The sequence below is a fragment of the Camelina sativa genome, chromosome 4 (genome assembly GCF_030686135.1).
Source record: "Camelina sativa cultivar CO46 ecotype springtype chromosome 4, ASM3068613v1".
NCBI classification, from domain to species: Eukaryota; Viridiplantae; Streptophyta; class Magnoliopsida; order Brassicales; family Brassicaceae; genus Camelina; species Camelina sativa.
The window spans coordinates 29,517,990-29,545,959 of NC_141883.1; the positions used below are offsets into that span (position 1 = coordinate 29,517,990).

At 37.6% G+C, this 27,970-nt stretch overlaps 7 protein-coding genes and 1 pseudogene across 11 annotated transcripts; 6 read left to right on the forward strand and 2 right to left on the reverse strand.

Annotated features, from left to right (window-relative positions):
* Positions 1-98: 98 nt before the first annotated feature.
* LOC104782557 (glycerol-3-phosphate dehydrogenase [NAD(+)] 2, chloroplastic) lies at positions 99-2,882 on the forward strand. 4 transcript variants are annotated; one of them, XR_015597278.1, is made up of 10 exons: positions 213-599; positions 683-819; positions 928-1,033; positions 1,123-1,324; positions 1,431-1,518; positions 1,703-1,850; positions 1,971-2,120; positions 2,214-2,363; positions 2,455-2,573; positions 2,689-2,882. XR_015597278.1 is itself a non-coding variant. In XM_010507521.3 (9 exons), the coding sequence occupies exons 1-9, from the start codon at positions 333-335 to the stop codon at positions 2,467-2,469; spliced, it is 1,263 nt and encodes a 420-aa protein (XP_010505823.2). In that variant the 5' UTR covers positions 99-332; the 3' UTR covers positions 2,470-2,690. The 4 variants fall into 4 exon arrangements, 2 of the variants coding, with proteins under 2 accessions (XP_010505823.2, XP_087367162.1); XM_010507521.3 differs by having other exon boundaries at positions 99-599; positions 2,455-2,690; XM_087511036.1 differs by having other exon boundaries at positions 210-599; positions 1,128-1,324; positions 2,455-2,690.
* An 81-nt stretch (positions 2,883-2,963) lies between these two features.
* Positions 2,964-5,889, forward strand: LOC104782555 (DEAD-box ATP-dependent RNA helicase 17). The gene is made up of 10 exons (XM_087511034.1): positions 2,964-3,173; positions 3,279-3,351; positions 3,443-3,552; positions 3,651-3,794; positions 3,892-4,000; positions 4,090-4,445; positions 4,521-4,594; positions 4,686-4,993; positions 5,098-5,344; positions 5,438-5,889. The coding sequence occupies exons 1-10, from the start codon at positions 3,032-3,034 to the stop codon at positions 5,717-5,719; spliced, it is 1,845 nt and encodes a 614-aa protein (XP_087367160.1). The 5' UTR covers positions 2,964-3,031; the 3' UTR covers positions 5,720-5,889.
* A 346-nt stretch (positions 5,890-6,235) lies between these two features.
* Positions 6,236-7,524, forward strand: LOC104784319 (F-box/LRR-repeat protein At3g03360-like). Its single transcript, XM_087511022.1, has 3 exons — positions 6,236-6,564; positions 6,700-6,876; positions 7,044-7,524. The coding sequence occupies exons 1-3, from the start codon at positions 6,496-6,498 to the stop codon at positions 7,437-7,439; spliced, it is 642 nt and encodes a 213-aa protein (XP_087367148.1). The 5' UTR covers positions 6,236-6,495; the 3' UTR covers positions 7,440-7,524.
* Positions 7,525-8,204: 680 nt separating this feature from the next.
* Positions 8,205-12,759, forward strand: LOC104784320 (F-box/LRR-repeat protein At3g03360-like; annotated as a pseudogene). The gene is made up of 3 exons (XR_015597274.1): positions 8,205-9,164; positions 9,291-9,471; positions 9,574-12,759. The product of XR_015597274.1 is annotated as an F-box/LRR-repeat protein At3g03360-like (transcript).
* LOC104784322 (pentatricopeptide repeat-containing protein At2g40720) lies at positions 10,036-12,759 on the forward strand. The gene has a single exon (XM_010509365.3). It carries the CDS (start codon positions 10,036-10,038, stop codon positions 12,610-12,612), a length of 2,577 nt encoding a protein of 858 aa, XP_010507667.1. The 3' UTR covers positions 12,613-12,759.
* On the reverse strand, positions 12,589-19,039 carry LOC104782558 (uncharacterized). Its single transcript, XM_010507522.3, has 21 exons — positions 18,517-19,039; positions 17,897-17,995; positions 17,431-17,582; positions 17,229-17,301; positions 16,963-17,085; positions 16,595-16,703; positions 16,390-16,469; positions 16,023-16,104; positions 15,707-15,846; positions 15,496-15,606; positions 15,277-15,393; positions 15,075-15,164; positions 14,864-14,917; positions 14,614-14,688; positions 14,457-14,532; positions 14,217-14,316; positions 14,059-14,128; positions 13,881-13,948; positions 13,683-13,798; positions 13,237-13,488; positions 12,589-13,139 (listed from the first exon to the last, which is right to left on the reverse strand). The coding sequence occupies exons 1-21, from the start codon at positions 18,640-18,642 to the stop codon at positions 12,856-12,858; spliced, it is 2,397 nt and encodes a 798-aa protein (XP_010505824.2). The 5' UTR covers positions 18,643-19,039; the 3' UTR covers positions 12,589-12,855.
* Positions 19,040-19,880: 841 nt separating this feature from the next.
* Positions 19,881-22,238, forward strand: LOC104782559 (WRKY transcription factor 55-like). The gene is made up of 3 exons (XM_010507523.3): positions 19,881-20,356; positions 21,061-21,192; positions 21,675-22,238. The coding sequence occupies exons 1-3, from the start codon at positions 19,881-19,883 to the stop codon at positions 22,003-22,005; spliced, it is 939 nt and encodes a 312-aa protein (XP_010505825.2). The 3' UTR covers positions 22,006-22,238.
* Positions 22,239-23,853: 1,615 nt separating this feature from the next.
* LOC104782560 (putative WRKY transcription factor 54) lies at positions 23,854-26,089 on the reverse strand. The gene is made up of 3 exons (XM_010507525.3): positions 25,245-26,089; positions 24,691-24,792; positions 23,854-24,475 (listed from the first exon to the last, which is right to left on the reverse strand). Exons 1-3 carry the CDS (start codon positions 25,643-25,645, stop codon positions 23,980-23,982), a joined length of 999 nt encoding a protein of 332 aa, XP_010505827.1. The 5' UTR covers positions 25,646-26,089; the 3' UTR covers positions 23,854-23,979.
* Positions 26,090-27,970: the final 1,881 nt, after the last annotated feature.

Here is a 27,970-nt window from a genome sequence, read left to right on the forward strand (position 1 = left end):
GATCTCATATGAATTACACCAAACAATTCTTACCTACAAGCTGACCAACTCCTACTTTGAACTTAAGTTTAAAGTATCTAAAACACAAAGCTGAATTTGAAAGAAATAATACTAAACATAACCATAACCCGTTAAAACGACTGAAGGCTAGAGCGTTTTAATAAAAGGCCCAACGTAGTATATAGATACGGGCCGAGAATAACTGTAAAGGACGAACAAAGAGATTCTTGTTCAGTCTCTCTCTCTCTCTTCTCTCTCGGTCGCTCTTTGGCTCTCTCAATCTTTTTCCGATTTGGTTTTGGGTCTTCTTCTTCTCCAAGTCTCTTGCGAATATGGCGGCTTCGGTACAACCTGCATGCTTAGACCTCCACTTCTCCGGCAAGCATCCACCGCTTCTTAAACACAGCTCTATCTCCGTCCGCTGCGTTTCTTCTCCAAATGTAATCCCCGAAGCTGACTCCATCACTGGCCCTCCTGATATCATCAATACGAGCCGTGACCAGCGCAAAGTCGTTCGTATCGCGTGGGAGAAGTTGGTTCGATGGTCTCGTTCTTGGCGCGCTAAAGCCAAAACCGATGTTCTTGAGCGCACTCGCAAGGTTTCGTTATCTTCTACTCTCTTTCTTCCTAATTTCGTTTGCGTTTGAAAGAATTTGAAAAGAATCTGGGGGATTTTTTGTAGGTTGTTGTTCTTGGTGGAGGTTCGTTTGGTACTGCAATGGCTGCTCATGTAGCTAAAAGGAAAGAGGGATTAGAGGTTAATATGCTTGTGCGTGACTCTTTTGTTTGCCAATCTATCAACGAGAACCACCACAATTGGTACTTTACAGCGTTTGATTTTATCCGAACACGATTCATAATGATTTACAGTGAGATTTAATGTTGATTTTGTTCGAATTGTGTTTTGTTACCATTACCATTTACCAGTAAGTACTTCCCTGAGCACAAGTTACCTGAGAATGTGATTGCCACAACTGATGCCAAAGCTGCATTGCTTGATGCTGATTACTGTCTACATGCTGTACCTGTGCAGGTTTAAATCCGATTTGAGTTTTTGTATTTTGGTATTTTGGTTGATCTGCTTTGTATGTTCTGCTGATTAATGCGGTTTGTTTGTCGCAGTTCAGCTCATCGTTTCTTGAGGGAATCTCCGAGTATGTTGATCCAGGATTGCCTATTATATCTCTTAGTAAAGGTCTGGAGCTTAATACTCTTAGGATGATGTCTCAGATCATTCCTACTGCCCTTAAGAATCCACGGCAACCTTTCGTTGCACTTTCTGGCCCTTCATTTGCTCTGGAGCTGATGAACAATTTGCCAACGGGTTTGTCTCTTGTTCTTCTTTCGTTTATATTCAAATAGTGTTATATATTATTTCTGTTGCTGAATGCTGTGAAATTTTTCCTTTTTGGTATATTTTTTGCTCGCAGCAATGGTGGTTGCCTCGAAAGATAAGAAATTGGCCAATTCTGTTCAGCAGCTTCTAGCTTCGAGTTACTTGAGAATAAATACTTCCAGGTACAGACATTTTAAAACCAGACTTCAATTGGTTTAAATGATTTCTGGATGCATTTGCCTCCCTGCTTGATAGTTTATGCATATCTTGTGTATGTCTGGTGTTAGTGATTGTGGTCTAATGGTTGACTTTTTAATTCTTCGAGGGAGTTTTGTGCACTCAGCTTGTAACCTCTGATCATTTCAGTGATGTTACAGGAGTGGAAATTGCCGGTGCCCTGAAGAATGTTCTAGCAATAGCTGCAGGAATTGTTGATGGAATGAATCTCGGTAACAACTCTATGGCAGCTCTTGTATCCCAAGGTTGTTCAGAGATAAGATGGTTAGCCACTAAGGTAGTAAATTTAAAGAGTGCGTATGATAGCTTCATAGATAGTGGTCTATATCCAAGAAACTCACCACGATGATTACTAAATCCTGAGTTTATTGCATTCCTCCGTCATGTATGTGTGAAGATGGGTGCAAAGCCAACAACCATAACTGGTTTATCAGGAACTGGGGACATAATGCTCACGTGTTTTGTAAATCTTTCAAGAAACCGAACAGTTGGAGTCAGGTTAGGGTCAGGGGAGACACTAGATGACATACTAAGCTCTATGAATCAGGTGTGTAACTCATTGGTGTCGCTTGTCTTATGTTTAAACCAAAACGATTGGTTGAATCTGAATCCCATGAATCAAATAACAATTGTTGCACAGGTTGCAGAAGGTGTAGCAACTGCCGGGGCAGTGATAGCATTAGCACAGAAATACAACGTGAAGCTTCCAGTTTTGACAGCCGTAGCTAAGATAATAGATAATGAACTGACCCCAACTAAGGCTGTTCTTGAGCTCATGAACCTTCCTCAGGTTGATTTTTGGTTTCCTAGATTCCCATTTTAACTCTGTTACTTTTCTTGTTATTAATTTAACTATGTTTTGTATATTTCTGGTTTTGCAGATTGAAGAAGTATGAGATGGAACAATCGTTTTGAGGACCACATATTCGAAGAGATGGCTTTAAGGCGGCAAGAGCTTTGCATTCGTTTAGGGATTAGCTAATGATAGAGATGACTCGAAGTGAGTTTTGTAATCGATTTTAGGCCTGAAATCTCATAAATGTGAATTGTTCATAAACATTTTCCAAAAACTGTGTAAAGTTCTCACCATACGTCTATAAAAAATGATGTTTCAGTATATTGTTGAGTGTTGGACTCTGGAATCTGGGAGTGGACTCGTCTTTTCGGAGACTTTCGGAGCCATGGTTTTAACTAGGGGTGTTCCAATTCGGGTACCGATTTAGTCCAAATCGAACCGTGAAAAGCCGGTTAAAAAAAATTAAAAGTCTTTCTCTTTCGGTATGCTTCTGGTGATGATCATGGGTTGAAAGTTGAGAGGCCCATAGTTCTATTTAGGCCCACACGAAAACGGTGTCGTATAGGAGGCAAAACCCTTGCAATTTGCAGTGTCGTCGTCGTCGAGTTCTCGAAGACGGAGGGAAAGAAACAGAGAACTCGTTTGTTTCGTTGAAAAAGAAGATGATGAAGAAGAGAACCCAACAATCCGCAAGAGAATCAAAGCAAGAAGCTAAAGATGGAAGCAAAGCAAAGAGCGGTCTGTTCGCTTCATGTTCGTTCTCTTCCCTTGGATTAGATCCCAAGCTCTCCGACCAGCTCCAAGGTTCTCTCTTTACCTCTGCCTGTATTTGGCATCCTCTGTTTATTGTACAGTGAACATAATTTCTAAGTTTTAATGTTGTTTTTTTTTCCGTGTCAATATATATAGAAAGGATGGGTTTTGAAGCTCCTACACTTGTACAAGCTCAAGCAATTCCTGTTATTCTCTCTGGTCGAGATGTGTATCCTTTTTCTACTAATATCTATTCACTTTTTGTGTGAATTTGAATGTGTGGTTTGTTTCCTTTAACTTGGGGATATATAAATGTATAGACTTGTTAATGCTGCAACCGGTACTGGAAAAACTATAGCGTATTTGGCACCACTCATTCATCACTTGCAGGGTTATTCTCCCAAGGTTGATCGTTCTCATGGAACTTTTGGTATGTACCTGACCCTGACTTGTTGTTCTAGGTAGAATTTTAGAATTCGTTGAGATGTAAAGTGATGATTTTGATGCTTTGGACTTTGTATGTGGCAGCTTTGGTGATTGTTCCCACACGGGAACTGTGCCTTCAGGTGTATGAAACTTTGGAGAAGCTGCTTCATCGGTTTCATTGGATTGTCCCTGGCTATGTGATGGGAGGAGAGAAAAAGGCTAAAGAAAAGGCTAGGTTAAGGAAAGGTAGTGCTATATTTTCTTCCATTTTGCATGTTCAGTTCTTTATGTGAGAAGTGAGATTGATCACTTTGAATCCGGACTAATCGTTTTTTTATTTCAGGGATATCCATTCTAATTGCAACTCCTGGACGCCTTCTTGACCATTTGAAGAACACAGCTTCATTTGTGCACAAAAACCTGCGTTGGGTCATCTTTGATGAAGCTGATTGGTATAAATAAAGGCTGTACCATGAAAGTTAATATCTTCTTTCTTGATCATGTGCTTCCTTTGTTTAATTCTTCCTTTGAATTATGGCAGCATTCTTGAATTAGGTTATGGGAAGGAGATAGAACAGATAATTAAGCTTCTAGGTTCAGGGCAAAACGAGGAAGGAGAGGAGGAGGATGATATTGTTCCTAAAGGAGTTCAGAAGCAGAACTTGTTATTGTCAGCAACATTGAATGAAAAAGTTAACGACCTTGCAAAGCTTAGTTTGGATGATCCGGTAATGATTGGTCTTGACAACAGCAAATTGCAACAAAATCTATCTGTAGAGTCCCCTGCCTCTCCTGACTCTGATGCGGATGATATGGTAATTCATGTAAACAAATCCGTAAACCCTTCATCTGAGGACTATGGCATACCTTCACAGCTAGTGCAGAAATATGTTAGAGGTACAATTATCTCCACTCGAATCTCTTTATATTGTTCTGTGCTTTTAGTTTGATACAATTATCTATTATATGCAGTGCCATGTGGTGCAAGGCTTGTGGCACTTCTTTCTGTTCTCAAGAACCTTTTTGAAAGAGAAGCTTCTCAAAAGGTAAATGTCAAGCAAGCTCCTATCCGGAGTTCCTGTCATATCTGTTTGTTTTTAAATACTTGGTTGATTGAGGTTTTGTGCGTTCTTCCAGGTAGTCGTATTTTTTTCGACACGTGATGCTGTAGATTTTCATTACTCACTTCTGAGTGAATTCCAATGGCCACCTAATTCTGAGAAAGAAGAGGAGGGGACTAAACAGTTGTTTCTTAAGTGCAAAACGTTTCGGTTACATGGAAGTATGGAGCAGGATGATAGAAGATCTGCGTTTGCGACCTTTAAAACAGAGAAACAGGCTCTTCTCTTGAGTACAGATGTTGCTGCTAGAGGCTTGGATTTCCCAAAAGTAAGATGTATTATACAATATGACTGTCCCGGAGAAGCTACCGAGTATGTGCATAGGTAAATTCTGGAATCCCACAAAGCACTTGACGTTTCTACCTTAATATATATAGTACCTTGAATTTTCTGAGCTTGTGTGTTTATGTTATGATTCATGGTTGCAGAGTGGGAAGAACAGCTCGTATTGGTGAAAAAGGAGAAGCTTTGTTATTTCTACAGCCGATTGAAATAGACTATCTTAAGGAGCTTAAGAAACATGGTGCATCACTTACAGAGTACCCTCTTCTTAAAGTACTTGATAAATTTCCCATACCCGGCAATATGCCCCGAATCAAAAAAGTCATATCCCTGGAATCACATCCGTGGGTCATATCACTGCAGAGAGCTCTTGAATCCGTTACTTACGCCGAGGTACGTTTCTCTTGAGTGTGTTCCCTCTCGCTGTGATTGATTTATACTATGGTGGTAAAAACCTCTCCTTTTTTGTGGCTGTTTGATTGACAGCCAAAGATGAAGAACATGGCGAAGAATGCATTTGTCTCTTGGGTTAGGGGATATGCAGCTCACAAGGGAGAGCTCAAAAGCATTTTTGTGGTGAAGAAGCTTCACTTGGGTCATGTCGCCAAGAGCTTTGCTCTGAGAGAGCAACCGTCTTTAGTTGGGAAATCACATCATAAGGAATCGATGAAGAGGAAGAGAGATGAACGCCAAAGAGGGCAACAAGGTAAGAAGAGAAAGAAGATGAGTGGCAGTGGCAGTAGCGGTAGAAGTACACAAAAAAACTAGATAAATATCGGTTTTGCCACCATAACCATTGCATAAAGTTTTTTGTAATGAATGAGCTGTTTTGTTCATCGAAATTTTTGTACTATTATTTAAGAAGTTTAAAACTTCAACCATGTTTTTGTTGACATTATTACTTTGTATTAACCAGAAAGCTAAAGATTCACAATAAATGCTTAACGAGGAAATTGACAACACATAAAACAAAAATGCTTACCAGAGGTTTTTAAGCAAGTCAAATTGTTTTTTGGGGTAAGCTATAAAAACTCTAGATTTGCTAATTTTTTCAAATGGGGCATCAAAATTGTTTTTGATAAATTAAAAACCAAAAAACTATTTGAGAATCTACAAATAAAATAAAAGGCCTTTTTACTACATAATTATTAGATAATTAATATTTTGGGGTAAGCTATAAAAACTCTAGATTTGCTAGTTTTTAAAATGGCCCATTTTAAATGGGTAACAAAATTGTTTTTGAGAATTAAAAACCAAAAAATTATTAGAGAATCTACAAATAAAATAAAAGGCCTTTTTACTGCGATGGACTGACCAAGGTTCTTGATCTCAGCAAATCACCGCGTTTGAAAACATTAGTAGTTTATAACGACAATTACTGGCCGGGGCCAACTAAGATTGTGGCACCACATATCTGCTGTCTCGGACTGAGAACCTCTCCGTTACTATGCCATTTAGTTGATGTCTTATCTTTAACCGAAGCTAACGTAGAGATTAGCTGTATCTCAGAAGAGGACATACCGAACGCTGATTATCTTCACATCATGGCGCTAGAGATGCTAGACAAGTATCAGAACGTAGAGACGCTTTCTTTTGGGGACAACTTTCTTAAGGTATGTTATTTGCACTCTCTCTAATAAGACATGGCACTATGGCAGCCCTATTTTCTTCTTGAGATGTGTGTGTGTGTGTGTGTGTGTTTTTTTTTTTTTTTATATATTCACTATTTTGCTTATTCTTTTTGTTAGATTTTATCGCTTGCCGAGCTCCGTGGTAGTCTTTTCCCAAAATTCAAGGTTAAAGCTTTAACGATTGAGACAACGGTCTCTCATTATATAATTCCTGGTATAGTAAGGTTGCTCCAAAACTCTCCTGAACTCAAGAAGCTAACCTTTGTAGACACAGGGGATCATAAGTTCATACCGGTATATAGATTTTCCCTAAACCTCTTTTTATTTTTGCTCTTTACCATTCTAACTATTGCCAACGACCTTGAATAATTCAAGAACCAGGTCCTTTCACTTGGGTTTGTAGAATTCGAGATTACTGACACTCTTTGGATAACGAGTTATTTTTTCTGCTGTATATACAGGACACCTATATTGACGAAAACTTGCTTTCTCATGGCTTGAATCCGGATCAATACTGGAGCTCGGAAGCGAGAGTCTTCAAATATACTACTCCCCCCTGGAGTTTAGAGGCACAGGCTGTGGTTTCGTTTATAGAGCTTGTGCTTAAAACCACAAAGACATTAGAGAAGATGGTCATAAGGTTCGAACCTTTTTATCTTATGTCAAAAGGTTTTGTGCAAGAGTTTCTTGAAATGGTTCAAGTGCTTACTCGAAACAACAAATGTCTCCATTGTGATCTCAAAAACCAGATGCCGATTCAAAATGTAAAAAGCTTTTCTTTAATTTGTAAGAAACTTGATCAAATCTGTGTACCCATGCACCATTTTTCATTTTGCATAAGTTTTGTATTCGACTGAACTGGCCTGTGTGATATTGACAAACCAGAGTTGTATTACGAAATGTTCGACTGTGACTAATTATATTGGCTCTTTAAACATGTTAATATTTGCTGAAAATATATATATATATATATATATATATATATATATATATATATATATATATATATATATATATATATATATATATATATATACCATTAGGCCATGAATGTTTGTAGTGGTTTTTGGTTCTTGAGTTTTTTTTTTGGCTTTTCATTTTGGTGGATTTGATGTAAATTTTAGTTTTTGGTTTTAATTTTACAAACAAAGGAAAAAATATACTCCCTATGTTTCATAAATAGTGTCATTTTGACACTATTTTCTTGTTACAAAAAAATAATGTCATTTTATGTTTTCAATGCAGTTTAAAAGATTAAATTCTCTTTTTATCTCTATAATTTGAGTTAACTAATTAGAAAAAGAAAAATTTTAGTGTATTTATAAAAATTAAAATAGAAATTATATAATTTTCTTAATTTGTGTGCATTATGTCAAAATGACACTCTTTGTGACATATGTAATATATGAAAATAAAAATAGACCCAATGACAGATTTTTTTCAAAAAAAATAATTCAATCAATAGTTGGTAGAAATTATGAAAATCTATTTATAGGAAACTATTTGTGAAAACTCATGAATACAAAAAAAAACAAAAAAGAAGTTGTATAATTAATTAAATAGGTATCTCATACTAAACCCTAATATTTTTTTTTTTTGTTTTCATCCATTGATAAATTAATATGACGGACGAAGGCCGAGGCGGTGACGACGATGCCACTGCCACCGCCGATGAAAGAAGTTTCAGCCACAACCTCGGCAAAACCAAAGAGTCAGGAGATTCATGTGAGGGTGTAATAGTAGACTCAATCAGCTCTATGCTAGATGAGATCCTCCAACATATCCTCTCCTTGATGCCGACCAGATCTGCCATCAGGACTTCCGTCTTGTCCAAACGATGGAGGCATGTATGGTCCGGTACACCTTCTCTCTACTTCCATAAAGCCGACAGACCTGATGCTAATTCGATAAACGAAACCCTAGCTCGCTACAAAGCTCCTAAGATGATGAGTTTCCGTATCTTGTTGAACAAGGTTGATGATCTTGCTAACATGGACGGTTGGATCAAGTTCGCTTTTTCTAGAAACGTTGAGAAACTGCTGCTGTATTTAGAGCGGGATGGCTATAACTTCCCTGAATTCTTCTACGTCAACTCCTCTGTCAAGCAACTCTCTATTTATTCAGTCTGTTCTTCTAAAATGATACCCGAATGCTCTGTAGCGTGGACATCCCTGAAGAAGCTGTCATTGAGTCGTTGCAACCTCTCTGATGAATCCATTGCTAATATAGTATCTGGTTGTCCCATTCTCGGATCTTTAATATTGGATTTTTGCAAGGAAGTGAAAATTCTTGATCTCAGCAGATCACCGCGTCTGAGAACATTAGCAATTTATAACGACAGTTGTACTCCGGGGCCAACGAAGATTGTGGCACCACATATCCATCGTCTCAGATTGAGAACCTCTCCGTTACTATGTGATTTAGTTGATGTCTTGTCTTTGACCGAAGCTAAACTAGACATTAGCTATAAATCCCAACGTGATAAACTGAATGCTGATTTGCTTCATATTATGGTGATAGAGATGCTAGAGAAGTGTTGTCAGAATGTAGAGAAGCTTACTTTTGGGGAAAGCTATCTTAAGGTATGTTCTCGGTTGTGGAGTAGTCTATGTGCACTCTCTAAGACATGGCAGCCCCAATTTTTCTTCTTGAGATATATATATGTACTTTAGTATTAACTATTTGGTGTTGTGTTTCTTGCTTGTTAGATGTTATCTCTTGCCGAGCTCCGTGGTGTTCTTTTTCCAAAATTCATTAAGGCTAAAGCTATAACGCTTGAGACACCGATCTCTCACTATGTAATTCCTGGTATAGTAAGGATACTACAAAACTCTCCTGAACTAAAAATGCTAACGGTGACACACACAAAGATATGATGGCTTCATACCGGTATATATATTTTCATTCACAATTCTACTAACTGCTGCCCAACATTGAGTTTGTAGAATTTGAGATTAGTTTGGATAATGAAAACTTTTATCTCATGTACAGGGCATCTATATTGACAATAACTTGCGTTCTCATGGCTTGAATTCGGATCAATGCTGGAGCTCTGAAGCAATAGACTTAAAACACTTTGGCCACTTGAGAGCAAACGCTTTTCGTTTATAGAACTTGTGCTTAAAACCTCAAAGACGTTAAAGAAGATGGCCATACATTTGGAAACTTATTATAAAGCAAATGGTGTTATGAAGCAGTTGCTTGAGATGGTTCCAGTGCTTACTCGAAACAACAATGTCTCCATCATCATCGGCTAAACAAATCAGATGTGGCCGATTCAAAATTGTAAACTTTTCTTTAATTTTGTAATAAACTTGATCAAATCTGTTTAGTGTATAACCACCATGTTTCATTTGCATAAGTTATCCCAAAAAAAGTTCGAAACTTTAGAACATATGTTTTTGTTAAAGAATATAACTTTTATTAACGAGACATAACGACGACGATGCTGATATGCGTTTCAAGCTTCACGACGTTCAAGTTCGTCGGGGACTTTCTTGTTTAGCTGATTCTCACGTTTCTCCGGCTTGGGTTGGTTCTGGAATCAGAGCTCTAACTCAGAGAGGAGAGTATCTACAAGCTCTGCATTTGTATACTAAGCATGATGGCTCTTCTCCCTTGTGGACTTCCGTTTTCACATTCCCTTCTCTTCTCAAAGCTTGCTCTTTTCTCACGAATCTCAGCTATGGCAAAACAATTCATGCTTCGGTCACTGTTTTGGGTTGGCGTTACAATCCTTTCATTGCAACTTCGCTTGTTAATATGTATGTGAAATGTGGTTCTTTAGATTATGCCGTCCAAGTGTTCGACGGTTGGTCTCATAGTGGAGTTTATACTTCGGATGTCACTGTTTGGAACTCTATGATTGATGGGTACTTCAAATTTCGAAGATTTAAGGAAGGGGTTGAGTGTTTTAGTCGAATGCTGGTGTTGGGTGTAAGACCTGATGCTTTCTCCTTGTCCACTGTTGTGAGTGTTTTGTGTAAAGAAGGAAACTTTAGGCGGGAAGAAGGGAAACAGATTCATGGGTATATGTTGAGGAATTCGTTAGATGGTGATTCTTTCTTGAAAACTGCTTTGATTGATATGTATTTCAAGTTTGGTTTACCGACAGATGCGTGGCGTGTTTTTGTGGAGGTTGAGGATAAATCGAATGTTGTACTGTGGAATGTGATGATTGCTGGGTTTGGTAGTAGTGGGATCTGTGAGTCTAGCTTGGAGTTGTATATACTTGCAAAGAGTAACAGTGTCAAGCTTGTTTCCACTTCATTTACTGGGGCTCTTGGTGCGTGTAGTCGAAGTGAGAATTCTGGTTTTGGCAGGCAGATCCATTGCGACGTTGTGAAGATGGGATTTGACAATGACCCGTATGTTTCTACTTCTCTACTGTCAATGTATTCCAAATGTGGTATGATTGGTGAGGGAGAAACTGTCTTCAGTTGCGTTATAGATCAAAGACTTGAAATATGGAACGCGATGATTGCAGCTTATGTAGAGAATGAGTATGGGTACTCTGCATTGGAGTTGTACGGTTTCATGAGGCAGAAAAGTGTCTTGCCTGATTCTTTTACCTTGTCGAATGTTATATCCTGTTGCAGCATGTTGGGATTGTATGACTATGGCAAATCAGTCCACACAGAACTGTTTAAGAGACCGATACAAAGTACACCTACAATAGAGAGTGCTCTGCTCACTTTGTATTCCAAATGTGGATGTGATAATGATGCTTATTTAGTCTTCAAATCAATGGAAGGGAAAGATCTAGTTGCATGGGGCTCCCTGATCTCAGGACTTTGCAAGAATGGGAAATTCAAAGAGGCTCTGGAAGTTTTCGGGTCCATGAAAGATGAAGATGATAACTTGAAACCTGATTCTGATGTTATGACCAGTGTTATAAACGCATGCGCCGGATTAGAGGCTCTCAGGTGTGGCCTTCAATATCATGGTGGCATGATTAAAACTGGACTAGTGCTGAATGTTTTCGTTGGCAGCTCCCTTATTGATCTGTATTCAAAGTGTGGCTTACCAGAAATGGCTCTCAAAGTTTTTACTAGCATGAGACCGGATAACATTGTAGCCTGGAATTCAATGATATCTTGCTACAGCCGAAACAACCTTCCAGAACTATCGATAGAACTTTTCAATCTGATGCTCAATCAAGGTGTCTTACCAGATTCATTATCCGTCACAAGTGTCCTTGTAGCAATCTCATCAACTGCAAGCTTGCTTAGTGGAAAAAGTCTACATGGTTATACATTACGACGCAATATTACTTCAGATTCTCACCTGAAAAACGCTTTGATTGATATGTACATTAAGTGCGGGTTTTCAAAGTATGCAGAGAATATCTTTAAGAAAATGCTCCATAAGAGTGTGATCACTTGGAACCTAATGATATATGGATATGGATCCCATGGAGATTGTTTTAGAGCATTGAGTCTTTTTGACGAGATGAAGAAGGCAGGAGAATCGCCCAATGATGTAACATTCTTGTCTCTGATTTCAGCCTGCAATCATTCCGGTTTGGTGCAGGAAGGCAAAAACATTTTTGAGATCATGAAACATGACTATGGAATCGAACCAAACATTGAACATTATGCAAATATGGTGGATCTTCTAGGACGGGCGGGTCACCTGGAAGAAGCTTACAGTTTCATAAAAGGAATACCTATTGAACCAGACAGTAGCATGTGGCAGTGCCTCTTATCTGCTTCAAGAACTCATCATAATGTGGAACTTGGGATATTGTCTGCTGAGAAGTTGTTGAGAATGGAACCGGAAAGAGGCAGTACCTATGTTCAGTTAATCAATCTTTACATGGAAGCAGGATTGAAGGACGAAGCAGCAAAGTTGTTGGGTGAGATGAAGGAGAAAGGCTTGCAGAAAAAACCTGGTTGCAGTTCGATAGATGTTAGCAATAGAACTTATGTTTTCTTTTCAGGAGGTTCATCTTCTCCAATACAAGCTGAGGTCTTCAACGTATTGAATTGGTTGAAGAGTAATATGTTGGATGAGAACAAGTCCACTTGAACAAGATAACATTCCGAATTGATAGTGTTTTTACATCACTTCTACTTCTCAGAAACTCGTAAGAAACACTCTTTTTGTAAGTGTAGAATATAAAATAGAGACACTCTTGGGGTTTAAAATGAATGATATTACAAATCAAATAATTCATTGGTTGCTTAGTTTGAACTCTCGAGTCACCTGGAGATGCTTTCAAAAAAATGTACATTGTATGCTGATTATCTTTCTTCCTTCCTCTAGTGTTTATCACATTCCAGATGAGGTTCGGTTAATGCGTTGGGCACCTAGTCTAGGAGCTGCTGGTTTAGCTCCTCGGCCACGACCAGAAGATAACGGTTTCGCTCTGGTGGTTGGTGGTGGAGCAGCAATGGCAGCCCATGGGTCTTCATCGTCAGACTGTACTGTCTTTTTCAAGTTCAACGGTCTTGAAGTAGTTGCAGGTGGGGGAGCAGCTATAGATCCCCACAAATCATCATCTTCTGTTTTCACAGCTGCTTTCGCCGCGGTTATCTTTGGTCTTGAGCTTGTAGCTATTAAGAGCGAGGAATAACACACAACCATATCAAATTTAGAAAGTTTAACAGAATGCGTTGAGGCAAACTGATTAAGCTAAAACTAAGTAAATACCTGCAGGTCTAGAGGACTGAGACACAGGTCGTTTTTGAGCTGCTTGAATGTTTGCGAGAGCTGGAGAAGGCTTTGGTTCATCCAGCGGTTCGAGATCCCAACCATCTTTGTCACTCTCATGACCTTCACTAATGCCATTCTCGGCATCTCCCCAACCATCTGTTGATGTTGGGGATGGTGGTGCCGGTGGATCTGTGAAGTCCGAGTTGGAACGTGTATGATGACTGGCTTTGACACTTGGCGCTTCCGTTGCTGAGGAAAAATTCCAAGAAACAAACAAAAAAGGAAATTATAGGAAAGTACTGGCAACTACACAGACTAGCCAAAAGAGCATATAAATCAACATCTTTTTTCCTTTAGTATTACCAGATTCAGCAGTTGCACAATTCAACAAGTTTTACAATCAGGATTGAGAGAAAATTAATGGCAAGTGATCTCAAGTGTACCTGTGGTTGCAACATTTGAGGCAGCAGCAACAGCTAGGGATGGTGCTGAAGAAGAAGAAGCAAGAGGCGCTTGTTCTAGTGGCTTACCCTTGAGAGTCAAAGAACTCATAGCCCATCTATAAAAGTAATTAAATTAGTCTAATTAATATACTTAACTCTTTGACCAATGTTAGTATAATTTGAATTGACTATACTCACCCAATCAGACCAGCAGTTTCAGGTATAGCTGAAGCTCCTCCGCTGGCTCCCGTCTCACCAGTGTTTGTCTATTAAAACCCCAAAAAAAATTCAGTTATCTTCCATCCTCTTCTAATACATAAGTATCTAAATATAAAAACAGCTTAAGGACAGAATTAGGTAGACATATTATTCCTACCTTCTCATAGTTCTGTTTCAGTATCTGAAGAAATTGTTCTACAGCCTGAAATGCCTTTGATCGGACATCACTATTAGGAAAACAAGAGAAAATGCTTTAGATTTTGTCGGACAAAAAGCTATTAGACAAAACAAGGATTGACATGCATATAAAGGAACCTGTCTTGATCAATGGTTAGCACAACGATATTCGGAAGAATCCTAGTTGCTATTTCAGTGTCGTCATAAGTAGTACTGGTGGCACATAATGCAACAATCCCTGCGTAAAGTAAAATCCAGTGAGATATAAGATGACACCAGGAAAGAGGATAACAACAGGAATATCCCAGACCCAGTTGATAAAGAAATGATTCATACAACCGAAACTGTAAGGTCCTGTTATACCAGGCATTCACATACCTGCACCTCGAGCGGGTGGAAATGTATCACGCAGTGCACGCACTGTAAAAGCATTAATCAAAACTCTTTTCCTTGTCTGCATCATTGTTTCATGATTAGGTAACAAGAAATCCCTTCACTGTACAAGAAAAATAAAACGAAGCTTCTAGAGACTAACCCCTTCATTTAGGTAGGTGGCAATATTCCCAAGTAATATAGTGGTATTTGTTCTGATTGCAGGCTCTTCATCCACCTGAGAGGATAATATAAAATTTAAAGCACTAATACTGTGAAAGACGTAATTATCTGCAGCATGCATGACCTCTAGAATCAAAGGATTGCCATGAATAGAGGTACTGAAAGGCGGGAATATTTTACAGAAAAAATAAACAAATATGGTCCAGCTAATGTGGTTAATGGATGCAAACCTGTAGTTTGGAAAGGTATTTCAACAGTGATCCTGAAAGTGTACGCTGAGAAAGCTGCAACCACAAACGAAAAACAAGAAATTTATATCAGATGCAAATACAACTTAATTATGACAAAAGAAAATGTGAATGATAATAAAATTGTCGTTGAATGAGATGAAACAGTCAGCGACATTTACTATAGCAGCTTAAATGGGTTAGGAGCAGGTACCTTTGGAGCTAAAACGAGCATCGATTTAAGAGTCAGCTCTCGGAGAAAAGCAGATGTATCCGCAAATCCAGTAGCAACATGAGGGTATACCTAGTAAAAATGCAGCCCCTTGTTAATGATAAAAGAATGCAACTAGACGGTAGTATCGCCAGACATCCACAGTTGAACACCTTTCAGGACACAGAAGAGGAACTGATCTTACTTGTTCATCGACTATTTGCGAGGACATTGATTCTCCAAATTGATCAACATGTTGCAAAAGAGAAACTCTAATAGCTCGATCATTGGAAGCAAAAAGCTTGACTATTGTTGGTAGTACCTAAATCATAGAAGTAATACATTTAGAATATAAATGAAAGCTATACATACAGCAATGGAGTGATTAGAGCGTTTTAACATAAATATAGCATGACTGAACAACCTTCACACTGAAATCTTCAGTTGATAACCATGAACCCATCTTAAGTAAGGCAGTTAATGCGGGAGCAGCTGCTGAACCAAATTCAAGGGAAGAAGCTAATAAAGGAAGAAGCTGCATCAACCAAAAGGTTAAGTCAAACAGCAAAACACAAAACCTTTTAACTCAAAAGGCAAATGGTTGTCTTACTACCCAATAAAATTTAGATTCACACCTTCTTAAGCACGATCTCCCGAGGAAGCTGTTCAGCAACATTTGGGAGTTTGCGGAAGAAAGTATCTTTTTCGACGCTATCTTTCAAGTTAAGAATATCCATAAAATGTATGGTGTCCACCAGCTTATTTTGGAAATACTCTGCCAATTCAAGTATGTCCGACATAAGAATCAAGAGATAAGGGATGGTCAAAGATAACTATGAGAGATAATACAACATTATATAAAGAAACCCATACGGAAGGGCCAAAAGCAAAAATACAGAGAATAGAGAAACAATGAACTATTTAAGGTACAAAAACCAGACAGGAAATTACCGCCATTTTCTAGAAGCTTCGAGGTGTTTAATCTGCGAGAAGGCATGGAACTTAGGAGTCGCTGATAATCTGGAAGCAGAGACTGTGAGAAAAGAAACATTCAACTAAAATGAAAGCCAGCTCTCAGAAATCAAAGTCATACGAAATAAAAGCAACACATCAAAACTTTGGGGAAACATACAAAGCCTATTGACTTAAAAATCGCATCGCCAGTATAAGTTCCAAATACACTGGAGTTTCAGTTATCAAAAATACATGGAACTTAATCCATAAATATGAAAAAGCAAAGTAGAACCCATGTGTATGCACAAACCGATATTGAGGAACATAACATATAGTAAAGGGAAGAAAGGGATGAAAACAAAACCTTAGGAATGCCGACAGTATTACGCAGCTCCTCTGTTTTTCCCAGCTTGGAGCCCGAGAAGAGTTCGTAAATAAGACACCCTTAAAAATGAAGTAAAGGGCTTCAATGAAAGAATTGCACTCAAGTGGACAAAGGGTTGAGGGGCGTATAATCTCCATTGAAAATTAGCAAGGCATAAAAATTCAAAACTACTGTAGGGGGTTACCTAATCCCCACGAATCGATGGCCCATGGTGGAGATTTCCTAATAGCAACCCAATCAGACTTGACCATTTCCATTGGCTTGTACTGTGTTCCCACTAGCCATTCAAATGGCTGAAACAAGAAAAACAAGGTAGAAAGATGAAAAGGAAGCACTAACACTGACAGAGTATTCTCACCCTGGTCACATGAACAAGGTCTATGACACTATAAGGTACGTGTCATAAAATAGTGTTAAAGACAGATATGACAGCAGGTTTGGGTTCTAAGATTTCGAGGGAGGGACAAAACAGAATGAAATAAATGGCTTTAAAATTGACACGATTAACAAAGCATAACACCCAAATGAACTACAATCGTCAATGATGAGTACCAGCATAGGTCCACTTGCAGACTCATTGCTCCCATCAAACTCTGATAGAACATCAAAAGCATGGAGTTTCCAATCCAAAGTAGGTGTAACAACAACACTCGCCAGACAGACATTCCCATGCACCTGTTGAGACAGTAAAACTTTGACGTGAGGATTCAATGTATTCCATCACATGTTTAAAACGAAATCTAACTGACAAGAAAATCAAATAGCCACCGGTTATATTTTCTTATAGCTGAAATATGGTGTTGTATGCAAATACTTACAAGTTTGCAGTCATTGTTCAGAAAGCTCACAGCTTTACCTATCTGGTGTAGCCCCAGTGCAAAGTACTCATCCCTAAAAGGAAATATTCATGATTAAAAAAACGATAGGTGATCAAAATTTACCATGTCAAACATGATAATGGCTTTGCCACTGGGCATCTTATGTCTTTTCTGCCTAGATGTTCATAAGAAGAGTTCATACCTCTGGGTAGCTTTCAAGCCTAGCTCCTTTATCTTATCTGACAGTGGCATAACAGGCTCCGTGACTATATAGATCGTAACCTTGGAAGTAGAACCATCATGAGTTTCAACCTCAGTGCTGTGGAGAAATGAAAGTATATTTGGATGCCTCACCTGCAAAATGACAGAAAGATGTCAATGATAGTAACAAAAGGAGAAAGAAGTCCACCTATGAATCAATTGAGCACATTTATATTTATGTAAAAATTGCTCGTGAAGATGTGACAAAATTAGATTTGTGCAGGTGTCAATTCAACAGGGGAATTCTTAACCAGGTACAAAAAAACTGATTATGTATATCGCAGTGACTTCATACTTCGGTTAGAGACAAGTAAAGGTACCCGTAAATCACTAGTTTGATGAAGTTGAGTTCCTAATACTTGAGAGTTTGAGTTCTTTAAAGATGTTATTAATTTATAAGAACTTACAGTACGAAGGCGCTTGACACCATTTCTTCCAGCAGCCAAATGACCATCTTGAGCATTGTTCCCAGAAAGAGCAAATATTGAAACTGGAGACCCATCATCCTAAAGAAACCAAAAGTACAGAAGATGAGATTGTATAACAACTTGAAGTATCATAGACCTTAGAGACTGAAGATGAGATTGTTCCCAGAAAGACCAAGTAGAAAAAGACATGAAGTTTATAAAACAAAGCCAAAATATCTCTACAGAAAGAGAGCCTGAGAGACTTGACCAAACAAAGCCGCAAAAACAATTAAAAGAGTCAAATTCACATAAGGTTACTATTATGAATGCAAATCTCAAAACTCAGCGTACTCACAAACTGGAAGAACCAAGAACAATATTGAATGGTACTTCTCAAACTACAGCTACTAAGCATAACGCTACATAGAAAAATCAATCTACTACAGGGGAGATACAAAAAAAAAAAACTATGCCTCTCGTTTGACATTAAAGCAACACTTAACAGCACAGAATTCAAATTCATACAACTAATCTGTAGCCTAGAGGCAGATTCGTAACATGTTATGATGAATTACAAACATCCGCACGTACAGAGAGAGAAGTGAGATTAGAGAAGCAACCTTGGAGGTACCACGAAAGTGACTCCATGAACCCCAAGCAGAAGGATAAGGATCACCGATGTTGTAAGGCAGATCCTTGAGTCCCGTACCAGATCCAGCCACCACTCCCTTTAAGAACTTAAACATGATTCCACTTTCTCAATCCAGCAATTGAACAACGTTTGTCGCTTTCAAACGGATCTATGCTTAATCAGAAGAACGACGGTGGAGCAAAACGGAATAATTGAAAAGCTCTGTTCTTATGATTCTTCTTCTTCTTCTTCCTCCTCAATCTGCATCTCCGGGAAGATGAGAATTTCGTAGATTTGTCTTTTTTTTTTTTTTGTTGGGCTTTTTAATTCGTCGGAATTATTATTATGATCGACCTGAACGTACTAACTCTATCGCCGTTTTTGTATTTTGCTTTTACAATTCGTGCTGTTTATATGCTTATAAGACGTCGTGGAGTTTGGATCTGCTGACGTTTGTATTGTGGGCTGAATTCATAGTTTGTGGCCTTCTATTCTTGCCCAATGGTTTTCTCGTGCAAATTATACACCAACAATATGTATATATATGTGTGTTAAGGTAGTAGACTAGTAGTATAATGTTTAATCACATTTTTACTGTTTGTAAGGGGCTTATCATAGATTAAGATGACATAATTCAGATCCAAAGAAATTTCTATTAAGATTTTGTCAAGAAATTACTTACCAAACTTGCTTCAAAGCATTAGAAATTTCTTAAGTTATGTATGTGTTTCCACGACTCAACGTCAAGAAAAAAAGTTCAACAGTTTCAGGCTTTCAGCATTGAAAACCTTAAGTCTTCGTCTAGACTTCTAAGAAAATCTTGTAATGTTGAAATTTGAAAGAAAAGAAATAAAGTATTATAAAATTTGTCTTAAATCATTGAAGACCATGACTTATCAATGTTATTACCAGTTCCTCTGCCGTGTTAACAAAAAGACGAACCCACCCGACCGGGTCAATATGGGTTAATCACTATAGTTAGAACCTTTTGGTTAATACCATTTAGATTTTGCAAAACAAATATTTGTAGCATTTCTTGAAAAATACTATTTCGTTGTTCCCCAATGTGAAATAGCCTAAAAGCTAGGCCCTTGATTCTTGGACATATTTTATCTGCCGCCGGTTAAGAAAATTCCAAATTTAGCTAATTAACCCACCCCACAGAAAAAAAAAAAAAAAAAAAAAAAAAAGGAGTATAGGAAATGGTAATTATGTCGCTTTAAGAAAAAGATTATACAATCTTCGAATAATCCGCGCATATTCAAAATTTCGATATAGAGTTGGAACCAACATCGAAGCTAACTGTTGGGAAACAACATTAACCGTCATGTACACGTATCTCTTCGTCTATAAATGTATGTATGTGTGCATAACTTTAAAAATACATATACTCGTCCAAAGAAAACATATAAGTTACAAATGGAAGAGGTAATGTCAATGATCTTCCACGGAATGAAACTAGTTAAAAGGCTCGAGTCAAGTTTGCCGGAGAAGCCACCGGAATCGCTATCGACATCTCTCGACGAGATCGCGAAGACATTCGATGATGCTAACGAGCGGCTGAAGATGTTTCTAGAGATCAGGAACTCCGAAACTGTTTTGAACCAAACCAAACCGGTGGTTGTGTCCGTTTCAAACCAGATGTTAGTGCAGATGGAACCAGGTCTGACGATGCAAGAGTATTGGTTAAGGTGTGGCGGCTCAACGTCATCTCAGGGAGCCGAGGCCATGTTTCACACGCAGCTCATGGCCGTTGATGGTGGCGGAGGAAGGAAATTTACGGAAGGTTCCGGCGCTAGCGGTTCCTCCACGCCAAGGCAGCGGAGAAGGTAAATATACAATTAAGTAGTATTATTTTATTTGGTAATCAGTAATTAATTAACAAGTATAAATTGTGATATGCATAATGCGCTGAACAAATTGGCAACGTTAACGAAATTATTAATGAATGAACGGGGGATAGCAAAATATGAATATTATTTGAGATTTTGAGCTAAACACAAATATTCTGCAATTAATTATTAAGAAATGTTAATAACTATGTCTTACATATTTACTATAATTTGTTTTTTTTAAGATATGTTTTTAACATTACGTGCATCATGTATATCGTAATCATTTACAAAAATATAAGTTTTTGAAAGATTTTATGAATGATAACATAACCAAATCAGAACATAATTAAATATCTAAATATTTATTTTAAAAAAGAATTGACTAGGCTAGAGTCTTGATAAATCGTTGATATTGATGATTCCACTTTCAATTCAAAGTCTTTTCCTTTTCGTCTACATTTTAAAATGTTAACTCCATAAAGGGGAGAGGGTTGAACCAGTTACAATGTGACTAAAAGTGGAAAACCATCTCAAGTCCACTTCACGTGTAAACTTTCAAAGTTATTTATATGACTTTTTCTCTTTGCAATTTTTTCTTTTTTTGTGGAACAAGTTCTCTTTGCAAATTAACAAATGATAATGAAATATGCAGTACGTAAGTATGTACTAACGTAGGTTAAAATGAGTACGTTATTTAGGAAGGACGAAGGAGAAGAACAAACGGTGTTGGTGGCAGCGCTAAGAACAGGGAACACAGATATGCCACCTGACGATAACCATACTTGGCGTAAATATGGCCAGAAGGAAATTCTTGGTTCTAGGTTTCCTAGGTAATTTAACTTTACTAATCACTTATACTACTATTTATTGATTTATAATATTATCCACGTTCAATTACTTATCGTCCAATAGTCAAAGATTCTAGATAAATGAATATCTTTTTTCAAAAAAGTGATTAATGAATGAAAATAAAGGGTTACTTTAGTTAGTTAACTAATTTTACATCACATCACATGTTGTAATCAGTCTCTTTTGATTCTTAATCACTATGTTTATTACTTATCACAATGACCATAGACAGTACTATATATTATTAAAATCCGGCTGAAAGTTGAAACTCATTGTTATAACTTTATAAGCATATCTAATTTCTCAGATTTCGTTATCACATAATATGAATCAACATTATTGCATTTAGTCCTTGTCAATTAATAACTACGTGCTTGCTTATCACATGGATGGTCCATGGAACTATGGAAGATTATTTATATCCTAACTCTGCTAAAAAATAATTAAGTAATTAATTTTGCAGGGCGTACTATAGGTGCACCCATCAAAAGTTATACAATTGCCCGGCCAAGAAACAAGTCCAACGCCTCAACGACGATCCTTTCACCTTCCGAGTCACATACCGTGGCTCGCACACTTGCCATATTTATTCAATCGCTCCTATCTCATCCGCCACCGTCACCGCTACAACCGCCACGGGTCATTCCATCGACTATGGTTCCCCTATACGCGACATGACCGACGCTATGTTTGGTAGCAGCGGGATCGGAGCCAACATGGATTTCATATTTCCTTTCAACGATCCACCTCATCGTTTCCGGCGGTTAGACGACGACGGCGACGGCCACCAATAGGTTTCCATCTATAGAGAAAGGGCATATTTTAGTTAACCAAAAGGAAAAGTCATGGTTTCATTTAATTTATTATTATTTGTATCAAAGTTTCGCACATTACAAGTGATGATCTGGTCCGGGATTCAGTCCTTTTAGGATAGTTTGGTTTGTTTTTTTTTTTTTTTTGACAAAGCAATAGTATTTTGTTACTAAACGGGTTGTTCAACTATGTATTTCAATAATTTTCATCTTCATTTGCTTGTTTACAACTAACTTCATGCATAAAAAAAAATATAGACTTAAAAAAGCGAAGAAGAACCTAAATAAACTATAATAAAATTATAAAATTAAACCAGCCGACAACATAAAAGATCTTTTAAAAAAATGGTCACTTCGTAAATATTCCTAAAAACAACAGATTAATTTTAATTTCTTTTTTATTAACTTATTCAAGTTTTTATTGTAAAGGTGATTAACAGGATCTCAAATAAACCATATAAGTGTAATCGGAACTTCCCATTGTGTTGTGTACACTTTATTTAATATCAATTAGGTATGTGAATATATACAAATATATACAAAACGGAGCACTTCAGCACTTTATTTACATATTTATAAAGCAAATACGATCGTTGTGTTTAAAAATTAATCAAATTTTGGGGAAATAGTTGTTTTGTCAGTATCTCACAAATTGTCACGAACTTCTTGGTGTTTTTTTTTTGTTATTATTTTTTCTATAATAAAAAAGCTGAAAATCCAAAATAATAGAAAAAGGAGTCTTCAGTGTTTATATCAGCCACTCGAGTGGAAATGATGGTCCTTTCACCGACAACGCTACTCTCATGTATGGGCCTTTGTTCATCATGTGTGTTTGTTATGTCGACGGAGACGACACTTATACTCAATTATTTTTATAACTGTAAATTGTGACATATGTAAAAGATGTGTGAGGGGTTGAATACATTGAAAATTTAGTTTAGTATTTAGGTTTTTTAAATAACTACAAAAAAATCATCATATCTTGCAATCATCTTTATAAGATTTTGTTTTCATAAAAGTGAACGAATTTGTGTCCTACATATATGAAAATAAAACTTAATATATAGAAATCTATTGTATTGGAGATGATTAAAAAGGTTTCATGGAGTTACATATGACTTTGTCTAAACTTTGTTGAGTTTCAGGAAATCCGGACATCTTTATATTTTTTTTATTAAATTTTGATATAATTGATTTTAATTAAGAGAAAGAATCTTTTAAGAATACCACTTGTCAAAATAGAAAGTACTGTTAATTAATCTATGAAGTTAATTAATTTTGTTAATCATTTCTATGAAATTTACGTACGTAGTACTAAGTTTTCTATATATTTAGTTTCTATTTTTAGTAGAAAACTAGTCATGTACGTACCCAACAGATTTATAGCTTTGGTAATGTTGTTTTAGTTTGGTAATTAGCATTAATAATTGCCCTAGTGTACACGGCGATCCTTGTGTAAAGGCAACAACAAAAAGACAAGCACGCCAGTACCAAGATGCATTTGTCCCAATTACTTCCGTTTTAGAACCAAACATTCATAGCCGCAATTTGAATGGATAAGTCTCTCTTTACACTCCTTAGGAAATCACATTCATATATCATATTTATGGACTAAAATTATTGAAACCAACATTAAAAGCACTTACAATCAAATAGGCTACATTAATTATTTAAAGGAATTGTTGTTCTATGGGAGTTTGGCTTGGATATATGATATATCGGTAATCTATTTCATCTTTATTGTCAACCTAATGACTTATCTTAAATGAACTTGTACATGTGAACCAAAAATAGTGAAGAACACCAGATACAAAATGTATACTGTGTCAGTCCAAAAAATGAATAGAGATGTATATATGGTATTTTGTCAAACATACCAACAACGGTATTACATTCACTAAACATACTACAAGAGAAGGTGACAAATATTACAAAGCCTGATGATCTGATTCATCACTATGCACAATATGAATCAAAAAAGGAGGAAAACTGATCGTTGTCAACGAAACCAAAATGATGAGAAGTAGTAGTACTGATTTCACCACAATAGTATTGGTTTTGATGATCATCAAACATCATTATATCTTGCCAAACCAATGACAAATCCCCATCCGTAGAAGAACCTTCACAATACTCTTTAGAAAGATCACCATTGTTTTTTTCTTCCTCCTTCACTGTGCTTACCACTGTCACACTACTGATGTTGTTATCTTGCTCTTGTATCTTAGCATTGACATGGTTCTGAGCTGTAGTTTCAGCCACTGTTTTGTCCGAATCCATCATGATTTCGCTATCAATAGGCTCCACCTTGGCTTGTGTTTGGTCGTTGGCAGTGCACGTATGGTAGCCAATATATGTGATTTGGAACATCTCCGGATCTTGCTCCAGTTTCTGAACAAGCTTTGTTGCTTTACATCCTTGCGTTGGCTTGTGCGTGCATCTAAAATAACTTCTGCAAAACATTAACAAGAAAAAGAAAAGAATAAACGATTTAGGCCACTACAAAATTCATATAGTGACTTTAAGTCCGAAATTTAACATATGATTCGGCTTGACATCTCTGGTTAAAAAATTATATGATGACCATGTTTATATGTATTATGTATGTATTGTATTTGTGCCTATATAAATACACATGTAGTAGCTAGACATAAATGGAGTAAGGACCTTGGAAATGTGGTATTAAGAATTTCCTTTTGTCCATATTTTCTCCAAGCGTATCTGTCTTCAAAACTTCTAGCTTCCACGACCCTTGTATGCGATCTCTTCCTGCAAAATCATAAACCATAAAAATTTGTTAATTAATGGCTTAAACCAATTTTGGATCTTGTGTTCATGTAAAAACAAATGCACGGTAAATCGTATGAAACAGCACTTATTGGCCCTATCCAATCAATCAATCATATTCATACGATTCTCTATCACTGCCATTATATGTTTTCAATTTCATATAAATATATATATATATATATATATATATATATTCGGATATTATACATATTAATATATCGTAGTTTTCATTTAACCTTTACGATAAATCATTTCAATATGGGGCACTACCACAGATTATATATGATGCAATCCGTAGTATAGAATAGCAAATTGAAGTTAAAAAACTTTTTTAAACAATTCACATCAAAAGGAGATTAAATCATTAAATACGAATAAAAAATTAAAACAATAAATCGAAATTTGAATTTAACTTTTGTTTTTTCACTTACTTTCTAGTATAGCATCCTCTTTTACCCTTACCAACCCCTAATCTCTTCTTTTTACTATCACCGGAATCTCCTCCGTTGCAACTCGCCGGAGCGGCCGAATCATCGCCGCAAGAAGCATTCCATGAACCCTCGACGGGGATGGGGACAGAGACAGCAACTGGATCGAAAGTATCAAGAACCGATATGGTTTTATGGAAAGAACCCAAGATCTTAGCAAGAAGCTCATCAACGGGATCCGGTGAACCCGACCCCGAAACGAGACGGGTCTGATCGATGAGGTGGTTAGAGTGTTGATGAGAGAGGAGAAGCTGAAGCTGAGTAGCGAATTCATAGCCTTCGACAAGTTGGTCTACAACTTTTCTCTTTATGGATTTGGTATTATTGTTACTATTCGAATCCATTTTTTATTTCTTTTGTTACAACAATATATATTGTAACTTCTTTTTTTCTTTTTAGGTTTTTGGTTTGATGATTTGAGAATGAAGAAATGTTGTAATATAGTGGAGAGAAGAAATAAGATTTTTTTCTGAGTTCAAGAGAGAGAGAGAGAGAAAAATCAAAGGAAGATGCCTAGGAAAGAGAGAGATGGTTCCGCATTATAATGAACATGAAGGTTATAGTAGGAAATTGATCAAACTCACTTGTGAATTGTATCATGGATTCGAGGTTATAATAGGAAAGTGATGAACTTATCTATTCACCCATTGGCTTAGCAAAGCTTTGCTTATGTCACATACATGAGGTGGAATGACGCCACCCACCTCCGTAACACGTTTGAGGGCTTTTTGGTGGGTATTTTTTTTTTTTCTCCTTTCTTCGCGGATTTATTTAATTCTCATGAAAACGATCCAACTACTTGGTTAGTATTTAAATGTTTTATTGGGCAAAAAAAAAAAGCTTTGTCTTTATCTTGGATATTTTTTTTTTTTTTTTGTGGCAAACATGAGAATTTTCATTCAAATGAGACCTCAACAAACTAGAGGAGGGTTCTTACAACATAATTCAAAATAAACATAGAAAGATAGGGGCTCCATGAGCTTAACAAAGGGAATTTCAAACTGAAACAGTTTTACAATATTTGAGAAGTCTATTGGGACCAAGGTGGACTCGTACTTGAAGTCAAACTTCACGATATCCTCGACCAGCGGGTGGCCAAAAGCGGCTCTAGCGGAAGACGCGGTGGAGCTTATAAAAAGGTGTCCCATGGGGGGACGCTTGTGGGGGTTTGTGCCAGCATGAGACGGTTCAAAAGCATGGGAACAAAACCCTTTAAGCTTTTAGGAACATACCTCATGATTCTAGATGAAGCTATAGCCGGGGAACGCCGAGAATGGGAAACCAGCCGTAACAAAGCAGGTGGGTCATCCCTCACATGGCAATGGAGGTAAATGAATTCCACACAAAGCTTGTAATCGGTTTGGTCCTGGAGAAAGTCAACAAACACAAGCTTTCGATCTAATGGCAGTGGGTAATACAGGGGATCAAAGGATTTAAGACAAGGGTTCACAAAAGTTGTCGGATCAGGTTCATGGTTATGTTTCCACGAGGTAAGCATCCGAACAGAGTTAGAGAACCGACCCCGACGAACAAAATTAACAAGCAACTCTAAAGCCACCAATGTTCTGCTATCGAGGAGACCTCGACTTGACCAAGCAGAGAAAATCGGTACTAAAGGAATTGAACTTGACTTAAGCTTTTTAAGAACAAGACTAGGTAGGGAAGTTCTAACACTAGTCATATATTGTCGAGGGTGGGTCAGCGAAATCACATATTTAAAGGGCAATGGCCAAGCAAACATCGGCAGCAGGTGTTCAAGATAATGAAACGGATGCAACCCGAAGGATAACATTCGCAAGTAAGTTAAGGATACTGACCTGGGCCTTAAAGGATGAGAGCGTGGAGCAGTGTTTTTGGTACTGGGCCCAAAGGTAATAACTGGGCCTAAACATGGATGTAGGTCCATTATCGGGAACCCTAGAATCGCATCCAAGTCGGAGGTGGCAATGGAGTGGCGGCGAACTGGCGAGTAGTCATTCCGATTGGAGCCTTTGGGCACCGGTGGGAACAGGCTCGGCGAGAGACTGGAGTACCAGGTCTTCGCGGCGGCAAAAGGTTTGGAGAGGGGTAGAAGTAGCCTCACCTTTCCGGTTTCTCGCGGACATGACCTTCTGATCCAGGGAATAAAAATACCGAGCATCGTCATCTTACACCCCAGACAGAGAGATTTAGGCAAAACGAGGATTTGTTCAGATCTGTGCCTTTGGGAGAGTGTCGGGTTTACTAGGCTCAAACGAGGGTTTGGGGAGAGGGCTTCAGTCGGAATGAGGGTTGACAGGGAAATCTCTCGCCGTCTATCTCTGGAAGAGGATCTGGCGTTAAAGCTTTTCGACGGAGGAGAGAGGTTTTGAGAATGGGTCTGGTCGGTTCGAAGTGATTGAGATATGCAACAACAAAATAAAAGCAGAGAGCAGGACAAGTAAGAGACAGCGGAGAAGGAACCAGAGACCCGACGCCGGCAAGCCGGAGCTTCACCGGCGTCGGAACAAGGATCAATTAAAGGTTTCTCGATATTTGGACCTGAGAGAGAAAGAGATCTTTATCTTGGATAAGAGTTATAAAACTAATATGTTATTTTGTGACGTTCATATTATTTGTTCCATTGGCATGAGATTCACTTTCAAGAAGAAAAAAACAAAGAAAGGAGAAATGTTGACAAGATACATCGG